The sequence below is a fragment of the Felis catus genome, chromosome C1 (genome assembly GCF_018350175.1).
Source record: "Felis catus isolate Fca126 chromosome C1, F.catus_Fca126_mat1.0, whole genome shotgun sequence".
NCBI lineage: Eukaryota > Metazoa > Chordata > Mammalia > Carnivora > Felidae > Felis > Felis catus.
In genome coordinates this window covers 33,674,854-33,689,574 of record NC_058375.1, presented here as the reverse complement: position 1 = coordinate 33,689,574, position 14,721 = coordinate 33,674,854, and the positions used below count along the sequence as shown (strand labels likewise).

The window sequence follows — 14,721 nt, the reverse complement described above, 5'->3', positions numbered from 1 at the left end:
GGGGCTCTGTGCTGACAGTGCGGGATTCTCTCCCTCCTTTTCTCTCAGTCTCCCTGCCCCCCACCCCATCCTCTCCCTCTCTCTCTCTCTCTCAAAATTAAACATTAAAAAAAAGGTATAACAGTGGCCTTACACGGACAGAACTCAATGGCCACCCACTGTGCCCAAACACCCAGAAATATCTGGGCCTAATAGGACGAAGGAATTACCTACTGAAGTCTCAGTTATCTTGCCACATGGGAGACAACATCCTGTAAGGTTGTAATGCCATCATAAAGAGTGCAGTTTATGACTTAAACCAGCAATCATTATGTGGTATTATCTTCCTCTGAGGGGACACACAGGTCCAGGTGTGATGCGAGTGGTCCCTCTCTCTAATATATGAATTAACACTCCAGAGAAATCTCTGCTTTCTATCTCTGCAACTTTGGGTTTGGTGTGTTTGGAAGTTCTAGTGCTCAAAGGGGAATTCCTTTCACTAGGGAAGAAAATCTTGGTTCTGTTTGATTAGAAGCTGAGATGGCCTCTTGGCTGCTGCTGCTAAACCAACAGGCATAGTGACATGATGGCAGTGAAACCTGACTGCGGTGCATTTAGGAGAGAATGTAGGACAGGAAATGCACACCACCCTCCCTAGGAGACTTCCTCCAGAGGGGAGAAAAGAAATGAATGGGTGGTAACTGTCAGGGAAGTGGGCCACAAGAAGGTGATTTTTCTTTAAGACAATATAAAAAAAAAAATTAGTGCTTTCTTCCCCTCCCTCTGCTCTGTCTCATATAACGCAATGCCTTCTTTTTCTTTCTCTTCAACAAAACTAAAGGGGGAGCTTGCAGATAGAAGGATGAAAGCCAGTGGAGGGTTCCCCTGGATGAACACAGGCAGTGTTAAGTAGGGGACACACTTTACTGAGTCGCATTGCACATGCTAATAGAAGGGATGATGAAAACTTCAAGGGGACTTTTGAAACACCATATTAACACCTACATGTTCCGCTAACCTCCCTCCAGTGCTCATGGCAGGTGTTACTGAACGAGCATGGCAGTCCTTCTCCATGAGCCTGAGGTTACTCAGTTTCTGCCTCGATCCAGTGTTCTAGGCAGTTGCCACCAACCAGAGTTTGAAAATAAGATGACTCCGTTACCATCTCTGAGTAGCCCAAGTGTTTGACTCCAGCGATGGTGATTTCAAATCAAAGAAGGTAAGTTCAGACTTCTCACTTCATGTCATCCAAGGGGCTGTCTCTCCCATCTATGATGGGGATGGATTCTGACCACAGTTAGGAGGTACCTGCTGTGTGTCCTGTCCCAGGCAAGAAGCAGAGCTGGTGGCTGAGAAGGACACGTTGTGGTCCCTCATCACTCTAAGTCTCATTATGAAAATATACGTTTGTGGGACAAGAAGATCAACCATCTGATATATACTGGGGAGCTATGTCAAGCATAAATGATATGCACATTTTACTACATCTGTTTCATACTCAATCATATTTAATTCCCACAGCTACCCTATACTGTTATTGCCTCATTTTACTGGTAAGGAAACTGAGGTACAGGAAGGCTGCTATCTTGTCTAATACTACACTATTACTAAGTGGAAGAACCAGGATTTGATCTCAGGCCTTCCGACTGCTCAGGGCTTCGCTTCCATGTGGAATATTTATCAGTTGTTTCATCCTGAGCCAGGTTCTGTGAAATATCTCACAATTGTTGGTATATTATCTTCAGTGCAGGGAGCCACAGTCTTTGGGGACCACAGGATGTCAGAACACAAAACAGGCCAGGATCCAGCAGGGCATGATGGAGAGAGTGGATCAGGGTCCTGGGGACTGAGGGCAGAGCAGAGCTCTTCTCTGTCATTCCCCTTTCCCTCAAACACCTGTGGATTCTTTATGGCTCATGGAAGCCTTCCCTGGTCTGCATGCTTGGCCTTCACCTCTTGTACTTCTCAATCAATGCACTTACAGTAATTGACACCCACACATCTGTCCCCTTGGACTCTGAGGCAGAGTAAGAAGAAGCCCATGGGGAGTGAGGGGTGCTGAGCTGGGAGGATCAGGGGACCTGGGCGTGTAGGCTTTGAGTGCCAGTCCGGGGAGGTGAAGTGTGGTCAGGGCTTGGGATGGCTGTGATGGGGCCTGGAGAATCCCACGGCACAGAAGCTCATTAAGAAGCTACCTGATTTGTCTTCCCTGAGGATCAGGAGCAGATTATGAAAGAGGGAACCAACAAGCCCCTGGCTCATCCCACACTGAGCCCAGTGACAGGTAAGGAGTAAAGGGGCAGAGGCAGGGGCCTGAGCCATGCAGTCCCACCCCTGGGCATCCTTGCTTGATGCTTTTCACTTGTCCCTGCCTGTCTCACTGGATGCCTGCCTGCCTCCTTTCCATCCACATAGGTCCTCCTGGGCATCTGCTCGATTTCCTGACCTCTGTCCTCCTGTGTTCATTGACTTCTCTCTGTACAGTGATCAGTCTCTTTGTCTTTCTCTCTCCCTCTCCCTCCTTATTTGTCTTTTGGGTGTGCTCCTCAGTTGAGGGGGAGAGAGATGGAAGGAAGTGAAGGCTGCTGCTACAGAACTGAAGCAGTTGGCTCTCCATGGAGGATTTAGGATGAGGCCCTGGTAGGAGAGATAAAAGTGGGGGTGATGAGTTATAGAAGGTGGGAGCTGGAGGGAGATGTTAGAACTGAGAAGATCTGAAATGCTCTTATTTGGGAAGGAGAGGGAGGTGATTGCTTCCAAACAGGATACTGATATCCTGTCATTAAACCTCCTGGGGTGGCTGGAGAGAAGGCTCACAGTGGGCTTGGAGCCCCCATTAATCTATTCCTGGCCTTTCTTTCTCTTCCCTTCTATACTCCTCTTTTCTCCAATTCTGTACCATATTCTGGTCACTGAGTATGTAACAAGGACTGGGGATGGGAGGCCTATTGAAAGCCTACTGCAATAGTCCAGGCATCAGATATCAGGTCCAGGTGGAGCTGCCAGAGGGATGTCAAGGTCTTCAACTCTTCCAAATAGAGTAGACCAGAGACACTCCTTCTCTACCATCAGGTTGGTAACAATGCATTTTGACATTTTGTTTGATCCTCTCACAGGATGAGCAAGTTCACTACCTTTCAGGACAGTTGATTCTATCTGTGGACTGGCCTCTCTAATGTCAGCTGGTTGTATTACATTGGATCTTGTCTCCCTAGTGTAACTCCCAACTATACTTCTTAAGACCACCCCGGACAAGTCTTATCTGTCTTCCACATGAAAACCTTTCAGAGAGTTGGCCCTCAGCTTCCAGAATGCCCTTCACCTTTTATTCCACATGGTAAACATACCCAATTGCTCCAACACTTCTTCATATGATATGGTTTCTAGACCCTTCTTTATAACCTATTTCAACATATCCACACTCCCTTTAAAATGTGGACCCACCATTGAAAAAGATGCCCTACATGAAGTCTGGCTACCCCAGACACATTCCATGACACCTTGTGTCATCCGTTAGCATCCTTTCTCAATGATGTCACCTCAATGATGACTTTTTAGAAAGTTTACTTATACTGATCCACTTTCGGTCCTCAGTTATTGCCCAATGAACTACTACTCCACCTAAACTGTTGTGGTTGGCTTTTTGAATCCAAGGAAGGGACAGAGGATTTTAGCTCTACGCTATAACATTTCTTTTCTTGACATTAGTTTCTTGTTCTACCATTTGAGACTTGAAATTCTACTGTCAACCACTGGATCAGATTGTCTTCCTCACCATCTACATGAGAGGCTGTGAAGGAAGAACCCATGAGACCGACTGGTCCATGGGAAGGTGATCTTGAAATTTCTGGTGGTCACAAGTAAAAGATCTGTATACAACTCATTCTTACCTCCTTTCCTTCCATTGTACTTTTCCTGAAGCTGCCTATCATGACTTGGGCACTTAGTCCCGTTGCTGTTGCCTCCTCAGAGACCTTGCAATATCACCTCTTTCTCTCTCTCTTTTGGCTTCCCCCCACCCCGTGTATATATCTTTAAAAAACAGCAACACAAATAAAACACTCTTTCCACCTTTTGTCCATCCCAATCTTAGATATCTCTTCATTACTCCACTTTACAGACCAGTTCACTCTTCAAAACCCACTGGTGTCTGATTTTTACTTTCATCACTTCATCAAAATTTCCCACTTTCAAGCCAAGAATAATTTCCACATTATTATATTTTTAAAGTTTTATTCCTCCTGCTCTCTCTGTAGTGTCTGGCACCATAGGCCCTTTTGGAGATGTTAGCTTCCTTGGTTGGTGGAACCAAGTTTCCTGCCTCCCTGATGCTCTTGCTCAAGCCCCAGCTCTTCTACTGCTGATCTCTCTTGTGTTCATGCCCCAGGCTGCAGATTTTGATTCTTTGCTCTTTCTCTAGACTATCCTGGTTAGTTCTCATCCATTATGTACCTTGATTACCTCCCCAATTTTTATCTTCCACTTAGATATCCTTCCTGAGTTTGAAGGCAATCTGACCTATTCTTTGATAGTCAGATCTTCAAGGATGCCTCATGTTCCAAGCTCTATGTCTGTAACATAGTTAATCATTACCTTCCAGTCATTTCCTGCCTCACGCCATCTCTCCCTCCTCCACCTCCATCCAGGTTTTGTCTTGTAATGGTTCCCAAACCTGAAACCTCAAGCTCATCTTTGTCCCCTCCCTCTTTCTCATCTTATGTACCCCTCAGTTACCAAGTTCTGTTGATTCAATTTCCCACACCGCTCTCTAATATCTCTTCTCTTCTTTATTGCCTATAATGCTATGCTGCTTCTGCCTTTTTCCCATACCCCTCAAATGGTCTTCCTCCAATGCCTTCTTCTAACTTCCACCCAAGTAGTGATATTTCTAAAACCTAAGCCTCAATGAATTACTTTTCTGCTTAAAACTTATCTCCAAATTGTCATGGCCTAAATGATCAACTCCATGCTCCTTATTAAAGTACACAATACCCTTTTCTTTTCCCTCTTGCCCTGTGAAGACTATCCTACCCTCAGATTTTATGTCTTGTGCTCCATGGTTGTACAAAACTCTCCCTTAGTTATGGTCCTTTGCACCTGCAACTCCATCTTCTTGCAAAACTCTTCCTTAGGATCTTTGCTTAGCTAATTTTTGCTCAGCTTTTAAGTTTCATATTATGTGTCCTCTTCTTGGAGAAGTCTAGCTCCCAAAGGCTACCTAGGTGCTTCTTTAAGGAAGCACAGCCTATCCAGGCTCCTGTGACACTCTGTACTTACTCCCATCAGCACTTATCATTTGACTGTCATTTATTGTTTACCTGTCTCCTTTCTGTGCATGCGTTTTGAGGGCAGAGATTTTTATTACTGTATCCCTGGTGCTTAGCACAGAGCTTTGACTGCTAGCCATATTTCCATCATAGTGCTAAGCACATTGGGATGTGGTTTGTGCCTCTACTCTTCTATCTCTCTAACCAGACTGTAAGCTCCTTGAGAATTAGGAATAGACCTTATTTGTCCTTGTCTCTTCAGCTCTTAGAATAGAGCCTGATAGGTAGTAGGTGCTCAATCAGTGTTTGTTGACCATTTGATGAATGATACCATGAGGAAGGGGATTTGATGGGAACTAACATTACTGAGCTCCTGCTATGTGCTAATCACAGAGCTAAGCACTTCACACCTATTATGTATTACTTCTCATGACATCTCTTCTGGTAAATTTTATGTAGATTTTACAGAAAAGGAAATGGGGCTCAAGGAGATTAAATTACTTGAGCAGAAGCACAGTTGAAGCATCAAGAACTTGAAGTCTAGTCTTCTGATTCCAAATCCCATGCTCCACTAGAACACACCACCTCCTATGGCATCACAAACAAGGAATCAGCCCTAATTTTTAAGATATAAACTAAATTCATGCAGCCTTTAAATGGGTCTCCCCTCCTGTCATAAATCTCAGCTGCAAAAAGGAAAGGACTCCAAGGGATATATTATCATTGGGAGGGTATTCCTACCAGGTTGGAGGGATTAAGAGATGCCAAAGCTGCCTTTAAGCAAAAAAAGATAGCTATTATTCTACCTCTATTATAGTTTTAGGGTGAAGCAGGAAGACCCTTCCCTTCATTTGTGGGTAAGGCCAGGATGAAGCAGAGTGGTGAAAAACTTTGTCTAAAATAAAATTGGATGTGAGGAAGCTTCCAGAGGCCCAAAAGATTCAAGAAACACAGACCTGAGTAAAATTTTTCTAAACATTTTAATGTTTCTGGAGTTATATATCTTTCTCACATTTCTGACTCACCTCCTCTATACTGTAATGATCAGAAGGTTAAAGCACCAAAGGAAAGGGTTCTGAGTGTTTGTTTTTCAAGGAGAGGGATGGGAAAGCTTCAGACCATTACCCCACTCTATAGCCAGGACTAGGGGAGAAGAGCCCCCAAGCAACGCATTATGTGATTGTAGCTCCTGAAAGACAAGAAAACAGGTGGCCTTGCTGGGGCTGATAGAATAAAATGAGACCCTGGTGGTCTTGAAAAAAATTTGGGCCTGAGAAACAGAAAATTCCATGAAAGTTTCCCTCCCCTTCTCAAATTTGGCCTCACTCTGACTAGACCTCAGTCTTTGAACTTCTATTAGTCCCAAATAGTATCCAAATAAACACCAGCTGCCAGCAACTGAATGGTCATTGTACCTGAATGTGCATCCTAAACTGGGCCACTAGTCAGTTCATTTCTCTTTCTGCAGCTGAAGGAGAATGCAGAACTTTCCCTGGGACAACCACAGCTCTGTGTCTGAATTCATCCTTCTGGGCTTCTCCAGGGATTCCCAAATTAATACAATCCTCTTCAACATCTTCCTCTTTCTCTACCTCTCTACACTTGTGGGCAATGGACTCATTGTCACCTTGATTCACTTGGACTCCCGCCTCCACACACCCATGTACTTCTTCCTCAGTGTCCTCTCCATTCTGGACATGAGCTATGTCACCACTACTGTGCCTCAGATGTTGGTGCATCTGATCTGCCAGAAGAAAACTATCTCCTATGTTGGGTGTGTGGCCCAGATGTACATCTTTCTGGTGTTGGGCATCACTGAGGGCTGGCTGTTCTCTGTTATGGCCTATGATAGATATGTGGCCATCTGTTATCCACTCAGATACAAGGTTATCATGACCCCATGGCTGTGTGGGGCAATGGCCATCTTTTGTGGACTGTGGGGTATCAGCTGTTCCCTAGTCTACACTGTCTTCACAATGCGCCTGCCCTACTGTGGCCCCAATGAGATCAATCACTTCTTCTGTGAGGTCCCTGCTGTTCTGAAGCTGGCCTGTGCAGACACATCCCTCAATGACCAAGTAGATTTTATCCTGGGCTTCATCCTTCTCCTGGTTCCCCTCTCCTTCATTCTGGCTTCTTATGTCCGCATCTTTGCCACAATCTTGAAGATCCGCTCGGCTCAGGGTCGACTCAAGGCCTTCTCCACCTGTGCCTCCCACATCACTGTGGTCACCATGTTCTGTGGACCTGCCATGTTTATGTACATGAACCCCGGGGCCAATGCCTCCCCAGAGCGGGACAAGAAACTGGCTCTGTTCTACAATATTATCTCTGCCTTTCTCAATCCCATCATCTATAGCCTTAGAAACAAAGATGTGAAGAGGGCTTTCCTCAAGTTAACAGGTTCAAGCAAGGCCTCTGAGTGAGGCCACTGGAGCACAGAAGGCTACAACCAGACCTGAAACCACATGTTCCACCCTATTCCCTCCCATCACCCTATGGATAGGCATGAATCACTGACTGAGAGTTATGGGAGATAATATGTAAGGTTGGTGCCTGGGTGGGAGCTGTTGATGGTTCCAGCAGGTGAGCTATCCTCAAACATCAAGAGACCCAACTGTAGATAGGGTGCCAAGTCAGGACCTATGTCTGATTTATGTGTTTCCCAGGGCTCAGCAAAGGGTCTGGCACAAAGTATCATTAACATTTGATGATTGAATGAATGAGCTCATGAAGATTGAGCCTATTAAATCAACTCAGGATAGCCAGGACACAAAGACTAACAGGACCCATATGAGTGACTTTATTTTATCTCAATCAGGAGTACGAACAGATCTAAAGAAACATAGTCTCAAGAGAAAGGAAAAGTGACCTTAGAAACAGGATTCAGGAATTGGTCATTGTCTATCCAGCACTTTCATGGGAGTGCGTGTCCCAGGGTACAGAGCGAGCCCCTGCTGTGGTGAAGAGATATTTTGAGGGTCTCTTGATATACAGATGAAACATCACCCAAACCATACCATACTGGGGCAGAGCTCATACTTTGCAGCAAACCATCACCTTGTAGGATTGTTGTGAGAAGTTAATGTAGGTAAAGTTCTCAAAACAGTGCTTGATGCATTGCATGCTTTACATAAACACTGCCGTTCTTCTTGTCATGCTCTACTTCTTTTTCCTAATACCACCATTACCAAGCAAACTATTGAGATCATTTCAGCTTCAAAAGAGGGGCCATTCTGCTCTCTGGAAAGGGATAGCTAACATTATAAATGAATAAGTTGGCATTTGTGTATACCTCATTCTAGTGTGGATTTAGTGAATTTGAGTCTGTCACCAAGAAACCTATGAACTCTGAACTGGCAAAACTGTAGAAAAATTATGACACCCTTTCAAGGTACCAAATGAAGAGGACCTGATTACAAACAGCCAGAACTCCTCAGATACTTTCACTGATATTCTCACATGATAGAGCTTTTAAAATAAACATTTGTTCAAATCTAAACTGAGTAATAATGTGTTACTAGAGTACTTGATTCAAGAAGATACTGACAGGTATAGCAGCAGGATATAGTGATCAGAGTAGGGCTGACTTCTCTTACCAGTGCCAGACCCCTTCACCCATACCTGTGGCCCCCTAGAGTCCCCAGCACCTTGGAAGAGGCACAGAAAAGTTGCTCCACAGAATCTCACAAACTGTACTGACCACACAGTGCCTATCATACAAAAAAAAAGGCAGACAATACTTCAGTGCCAAGAAAGGTAAGCAACACTCCAGTGAAGCTGGAATCAGAGGGGTAAGCTCTCACACAGAGCCTCTAACAACCTTCACAAAATCTCCTCCAAATTTTGCCTTCACTCTTTCTACCACCAGGGAACAAAAGGGGAAAAGAGGCAGGAGTTCCTGGCATTCATTTTATCCTTGTCATGATTCTGAATTCCCACAGTCCATTGAACTATCCCAGCCTTTTCTGTTTCAAATTTGACTTTGAATTTGAAATTCTAAATCGCCTAATGGATACAAGTGATAGGCATTCAATGAAATGATGCCATGGAAAAATATTGTCAGATTCTCACTTTAAACACAAAGGAAATTTAAAACTATTAGGCCTCCTTGTGATTAATATCAGGCCTCTTTAACCTCAGAGTTATTGAACCTTCATTAACTAATAGTCCTCAATAAAACAGTGAAGGCTCCAATGAAAGTGGTACAGATTCAATCCAAACAGATGTCATTGAAGGTGCTTTGAACTCAGCAAAGAAAGTAATAGTAATTGTGGTATTAATGGAAGTTATGGTGATTGTAACTTGAATTTGGAAGGAAAATATTTGGCCTTGCATTTCACAGTCGCTTATAGGACATTTGCTGAACCTGTTTTGGAAAGTAGTAAGGAAGGGGGCTTGAGGAGAGATGCTGGGCATTGGGGGAGAGCAGGCAGGTACCACATAGAAGGATTAACAGGACACATCAAGCCCCCAAATCACAGGAGCAAAGGATGAATTGCAGAGATATGAAGGGCATTGGTCAGGCTTTCCGCCTAGATAATAACTGGTACAATGGGAAGAGACGGCTTGACAATGAGGTTCGATTAGGCCAGAGAACAGTGTTGTAGGATTAAGGATTAGAGAGAACTGGGTAGAGTTCTGGAAGAAAGGGGGATACAGGAAATTTAGAGCTCAGGGTGGGAAATATTCCAGGTGATTAGGCAAAAGCCCATCTGAGAGTGTTGCCTCTAGAGAAAATTCTAGGAAACTCAGCAGGAAAGGGAGTAAAAACCACAAAAACCACCCCATTGAGACTCAAATTAACAGAGAAATTATTGAACAACAGTAATTTCTAACCCCACCCCTAAGTACGTATATGCCTCCTATGAACTGTGCTGGTTTGTAGCCCACAAATTCCAGCAGGACAAGGGCCATGACTTCTTCCTGCAGTGCCACGGATTTGGGAATGACAGCTGGCAATCAGCTGGCTCCCATCAATAAACTGTAGGGAAGCAGAGACAGTGGTAAAGCTGGCTTAAAACCTTGCTAGCTTCCTTGATTTCTCTGTTTTACCAACACACCCAAGCCATTAAGTGTTCTTGCTTCTTTCCTTGTCACATCTTTTGGCATCTCCCCATTCACTGCCACCATCCACTATAATCACCTTCACAAGCCATGCCCGGGTCTCCCTCACTAAGTGCTCTTCAACCCAAACCCTCATTATGTCTCACAAGCCATTCTTCTGAAAATACTGTGTCCCCACCTTTCCTCCACCCCATCCCTCAGCCTTGATGCTTAAAAATACAGGTTGTTCATCATTGTTAAGATAAAATCTACTATCACCCTGAATTATGAATGGTAGCAATCTGTCCTAGTAGAGAAACTAATGAAACCTTATCACATTTTAGCCACAAGACTCATCTCTCCATTACCCTGGTCCCTGACTATCTAGTTGTAGAAGAGCCACTAGGTGGACTTCCCACCTTCTAGAAGGAACTCCAACAGCCAGGAAGACTTCTCCCCCATTATTGAGGCAGCCTGCTTCCCCACAAGGCCAGAAGAACCTCTCATCAGTTAGCAAGTCCTCTCCACCAACCACATAGCTCCTTACTCCCTCCCCAGATGGGGGAAGGAATACCTTAATAATCCATGGGACCCTTCACTTTCTACCTGAATCCCTCTGCCTGGAACTTTGTCATACCAGGTACTGGAGCCTATTGGTGTAGCTGTACCCACCCACCCAAATGCCCTGTTTCACCTCTGAGTAAATGCTTTAGGACCATACTAGCACCCAACTCCACATTTAAGTACTAGAAACGAAATCTCTATCACCTCAGAAGCCAGGAACTCTCTAGTCATTTATTATTCCCAGACTCTGTTCATCTCCCCACTTGCCCAAGTCCCTACTTCTCCCTTTCCCCAGTTCTCCCTCTCTTTGCCATCTTAGTCCCATATTCAGCAACCTCCCCTCCCAGGATCCTCAACCTGGAATTCTCCCTAGGGATGCCACACCCTCTTTACCTCTCTAAAAGGGAGTTCTTTGTTCTCACTCTTGGCCTGTGAGTTCTCAGACATGCTCATCCTGATGACCTTTTATCCCATCTCCTTTCTGGTCACCTCAAGCCACACTCACACTGGAGCTCATCATCCCTAAACCTGCACTGCTCCCCAGTAAGAATCCAAGCATTCCCACTGCACTGAGCAAAAAAGTAAACACTATCTACAGGGCTCATTAGGACTGTCCTCTGCCTACTTCTCAATGTCATCTCTGCCTCTTCTGCTCACTTTATTGTGACTACATGGGCCTTCTTCCAGCTCTGCAGAAAATACAAAGTTCTTTCCTGACCTGGGACTTTTGTACCTGGCATCCCTTTGCCTGAAATGCCTTTTCTTGGCTCTTTGCACGGGTGACTCTTCTCATCCTCAGGTATCAGCTAAACCTTAATTCCTTCCCAAGTAAGGCCCTGGGAAGCAGGCTTTCCTCCTCCATTTTTCTCTATCACAGAATGCTACTTGTTTCCTGAGATAACTATACCTTCATTTCTCAGTAACTGAGTTTAGTTTCCATTTTGAGTTATCATCCCAGTGGTGGGAGAAATAATACTAATCTTCTTGGGGTTTCCATCCCTCTCTCCCTGACTCCAAGTTCTGGAGAGCTTACAAAGTGGTGAGGTATGCAGTGGTGGATAGGAGTGGGGTGAGGTATAGTCTGGTCCTCTGTGTCTGGCACCCATTGAGAGAACCTCACTCTTGTGAAGTCTTTGGTCCTTCAGAGTTACTGTGGCATCTTCTTGGGTTGTTCCAGAAGGATTGTAATTACATGACTGTAAATCTCTCCATATACCTGTCTTGGTTTCCCCAAGGCCTGACACTGGCTGGACTATAATGGATGCTCACGAAATACTGGAACTGAATCAACTCATCCCTGAGGCCTCTGAGCCACCAATGAAACCTGAAATGAAGTTGGATGTTCATGCTAACTCTGAGGCCCTTTGCCAGGATTCTTAACTTCATATGTCATTTAGATTCCTTGAAAGAATGAGAGTCACTGCTATGTATGTATAGTTTACAAATGGCAGCAACTTCTATTCTTCTAAAATTTTAGAGACACAGAGATCTTAGAAACCATTACATATGGGGCACCTGGGTGGTTCAGTCAGTTGAGCGTCCGACTTCAGCTCAGGCCATGATCTCGTGGTTCATGGGTTCAAGCCCTGTGTCAGGCTCTGTGCTAACAGCTCAGAGTCTGAAGCCTGCTTGGGATTCTGTGTCTCCCTCTCTTCCTGCCCCTCCCCTGCTTGTGCTCTGTTTTTCTGTCCTTCTAAAAGAAAGAAAGAAAGAAAGAAAGAAAGAAGGAAGAAAGGAAGGAAGGAAGGAAGGAAGGAAGGAAGGAAGGAAGGAAGGAAAAGCAAGAAAGAAACCACTACATTTAACATGCTTATTTTATAGATGAGTAAGGTAAGATCCAGAGAAAGAAAGTGAATTGCCCAAAGTCATAAAACATGTTATAAGATTAGGACTAGAACCCAAGTCGCTTAATGTCAGGTACTTTGTCCTTCGACAACACAATGCAGAGTATACCACATCAGACCCATGAACCACATTGATTCCATGCACCAAGTCAAGCCTGTGGGCAGCCTTGGTTCCATTTCCATTAGCTTAATTTTCAATGTTGGCTACAGATATTCATTGGTTACATGTACCACTTTGATTGTCTACATCATCTTGGCCTTCTACCATGTCCATGTACCATGTCACCTACAATTACCATGTTTCATGTTGATTACATGTATTCTATTCATTCCAGTGCCATTGTGTTAGATAATGTTATCACCCCCATTATTGCCACTCTCACTATAGAAGAATTATATATCCATACCCATTGCCATATAACATGTTACTTTTCTGTAGGAAGAAGATACTTCCTGTCCTTTTCCTATTGGGCTTGACCATATCATTTGCTTTGGCCAATAGGATATCAGCAAAGAGATCTGTGTCACTTCTGAGCAGAAACTTTAAGAGTTTTTATGTGCCTTTCTCTCTGTCATAAGAATGGGATATTCCAGATAGAGCCTCCTTTTTCAGATTGAATCCAAGAATCCAATGGCAGAAGGCCACAGTCCACATACAACTGACATGGAAGATGAGCAATCAATGAACTTCTGCTGTTGTAAGCCACTAAGATTATGCAGCTGTTTGTCATTGTACCACAATGTAGCAAGTTCATCAAGATTGTCATGTTGGTTTCACGTACCATATTTGTTCCACTGACCAAGTGCTATATTGGTTCCAATGCACAATGTTGTTTGCATACCTTATAAATGCTGTGCCTTTCTTTAGCATTGGACATTCTACCTCAGGCCTCTCCTGTCTCCCAATTCACCAGGGCACCCTACCCCACCCCATCACTTTGAGAAAAGCCCCCTTGATGTCTTTGTTCCTCAGACTGTAGACCACAGGGTTGAGAAAGGCAGGGAAGACATTATAAAAGAGTGAGATCTGCTTGTCTTGCTCAGGGGAATAGCTGGAGTTGGGCCTCATATAGATGTATGTGGCTGGGGCATAGAAGAGTGTGACCACGGTCACATGGGAAGCACAGGTGGAGAAAGCCTTGCAGCGGCCCTGTGTAGACTTGATCTTGATAATGGTCTGGCCAATACGGATGTAGGAGGCCAGAATGAGGGAGAGTGGGGCAACAACCATGAAGACACTGATGACCAGGTCTACCATCTCAATAAGGTGAGTATCCATGCAAGCCAGGCTTCGTACTGAGGGGCCTTCACAGAAGTAGTGGTTGACCACGTTGGGCCCACAGTATGGCAGCCTCATGGTGAGGAAAGTATGGATCAGAGAGAAGAAGAAACCACAGGCCCAGGTCCTAGCTGCCAGTCGTATGCACAGTCCCCAGCTGAGGATGACAGTATAATGCAGTGGGTGGCAGATGGCCACATATCAGTCATAAGCCATGACTACGAAGAAAATACACTCAGTTAGGCCCAAGGCACCAAACACATACATCTGCAGCCAACAGCTGGCAAAGGAGATGGTCTGAGAGCGAGCGAGGAGATGCACCAACATCTGGGGCATGGTAGTGGTGACACAGCCCATATCTAGCAGGGAGAGGGTGCAGAGGAAGAAGTACATGGGTGTGTGAAGCTGTATGTCCAGGCAGATCAGGGCGACGATGAGTCCATTGCCCAGGACTGAGCTCAGGTAAAGGAGAAGGAAGGAAATGAAGAGGATCCTGTTGAACGTGGGATCGCCAGAGAAGCCAAGCAGGATAAATTCAGAAACCCAGCTTTGGTTCTGTCCTGGAGGTGTCCATATGGTTGGGTCTATAAGAGAATCCCACACATTTAAATGTCACCCAAAGTGTGGTAGTCTAGCAAGAATGTCAGCTCTGGAGGCAGGGATTTTAATTCTGGCCTCATTACTCAGCCACTGTCTTGAACAGGTTATTTAACATCTCTGAGCCTCAATCTCCTCAACTGTA

The 14,721-nt window shown here is 44.7% G+C and overlaps 2 protein-coding genes across 3 annotated transcripts in view; one reads left to right on the top strand and one right to left on the bottom strand.

Moving 5' to 3' along the window:
- Window positions 1-12,331, top strand: part of LOC111561721 (putative olfactory receptor 2B3) — a 109,866-nt gene extending 97,535 nt beyond the window's left edge. The window contains exons 1-2 of one of the 2 annotated variants that reach the window (XM_045035655.1): window positions 92-436; window positions 1,008-12,331. In XM_045035655.1, the coding sequence (XP_044891590.1) occupies window positions 6,725-7,672 (948 nt within the window). In that variant the 5' untranslated portion in view covers window positions 92-436; window positions 1,008-6,724 and the 3' untranslated portion in view covers window positions 7,673-12,331. Of the gene's footprint in view, window positions 1-91; window positions 437-1,007 lie in introns of those variants that run through there. The other variant, XM_045035654.1, reaches the window with a different exon arrangement.
- Window positions 12,332-12,936: 605 nt separating this feature from the next.
- Window positions 12,937-14,588, bottom strand: LOC123379079 (olfactory receptor 2A12-like; the record flags this gene model as incomplete). The annotated part of the gene is given in 1 exon segment (XM_045033596.1): window positions 12,937-14,588. A coding segment is annotated over 1 exon segment (981 nt), but the record flags the coding sequence as incomplete, so codon positions are not given.
- Between the last annotated feature and the right edge of the window lie 133 nt (window positions 14,589-14,721).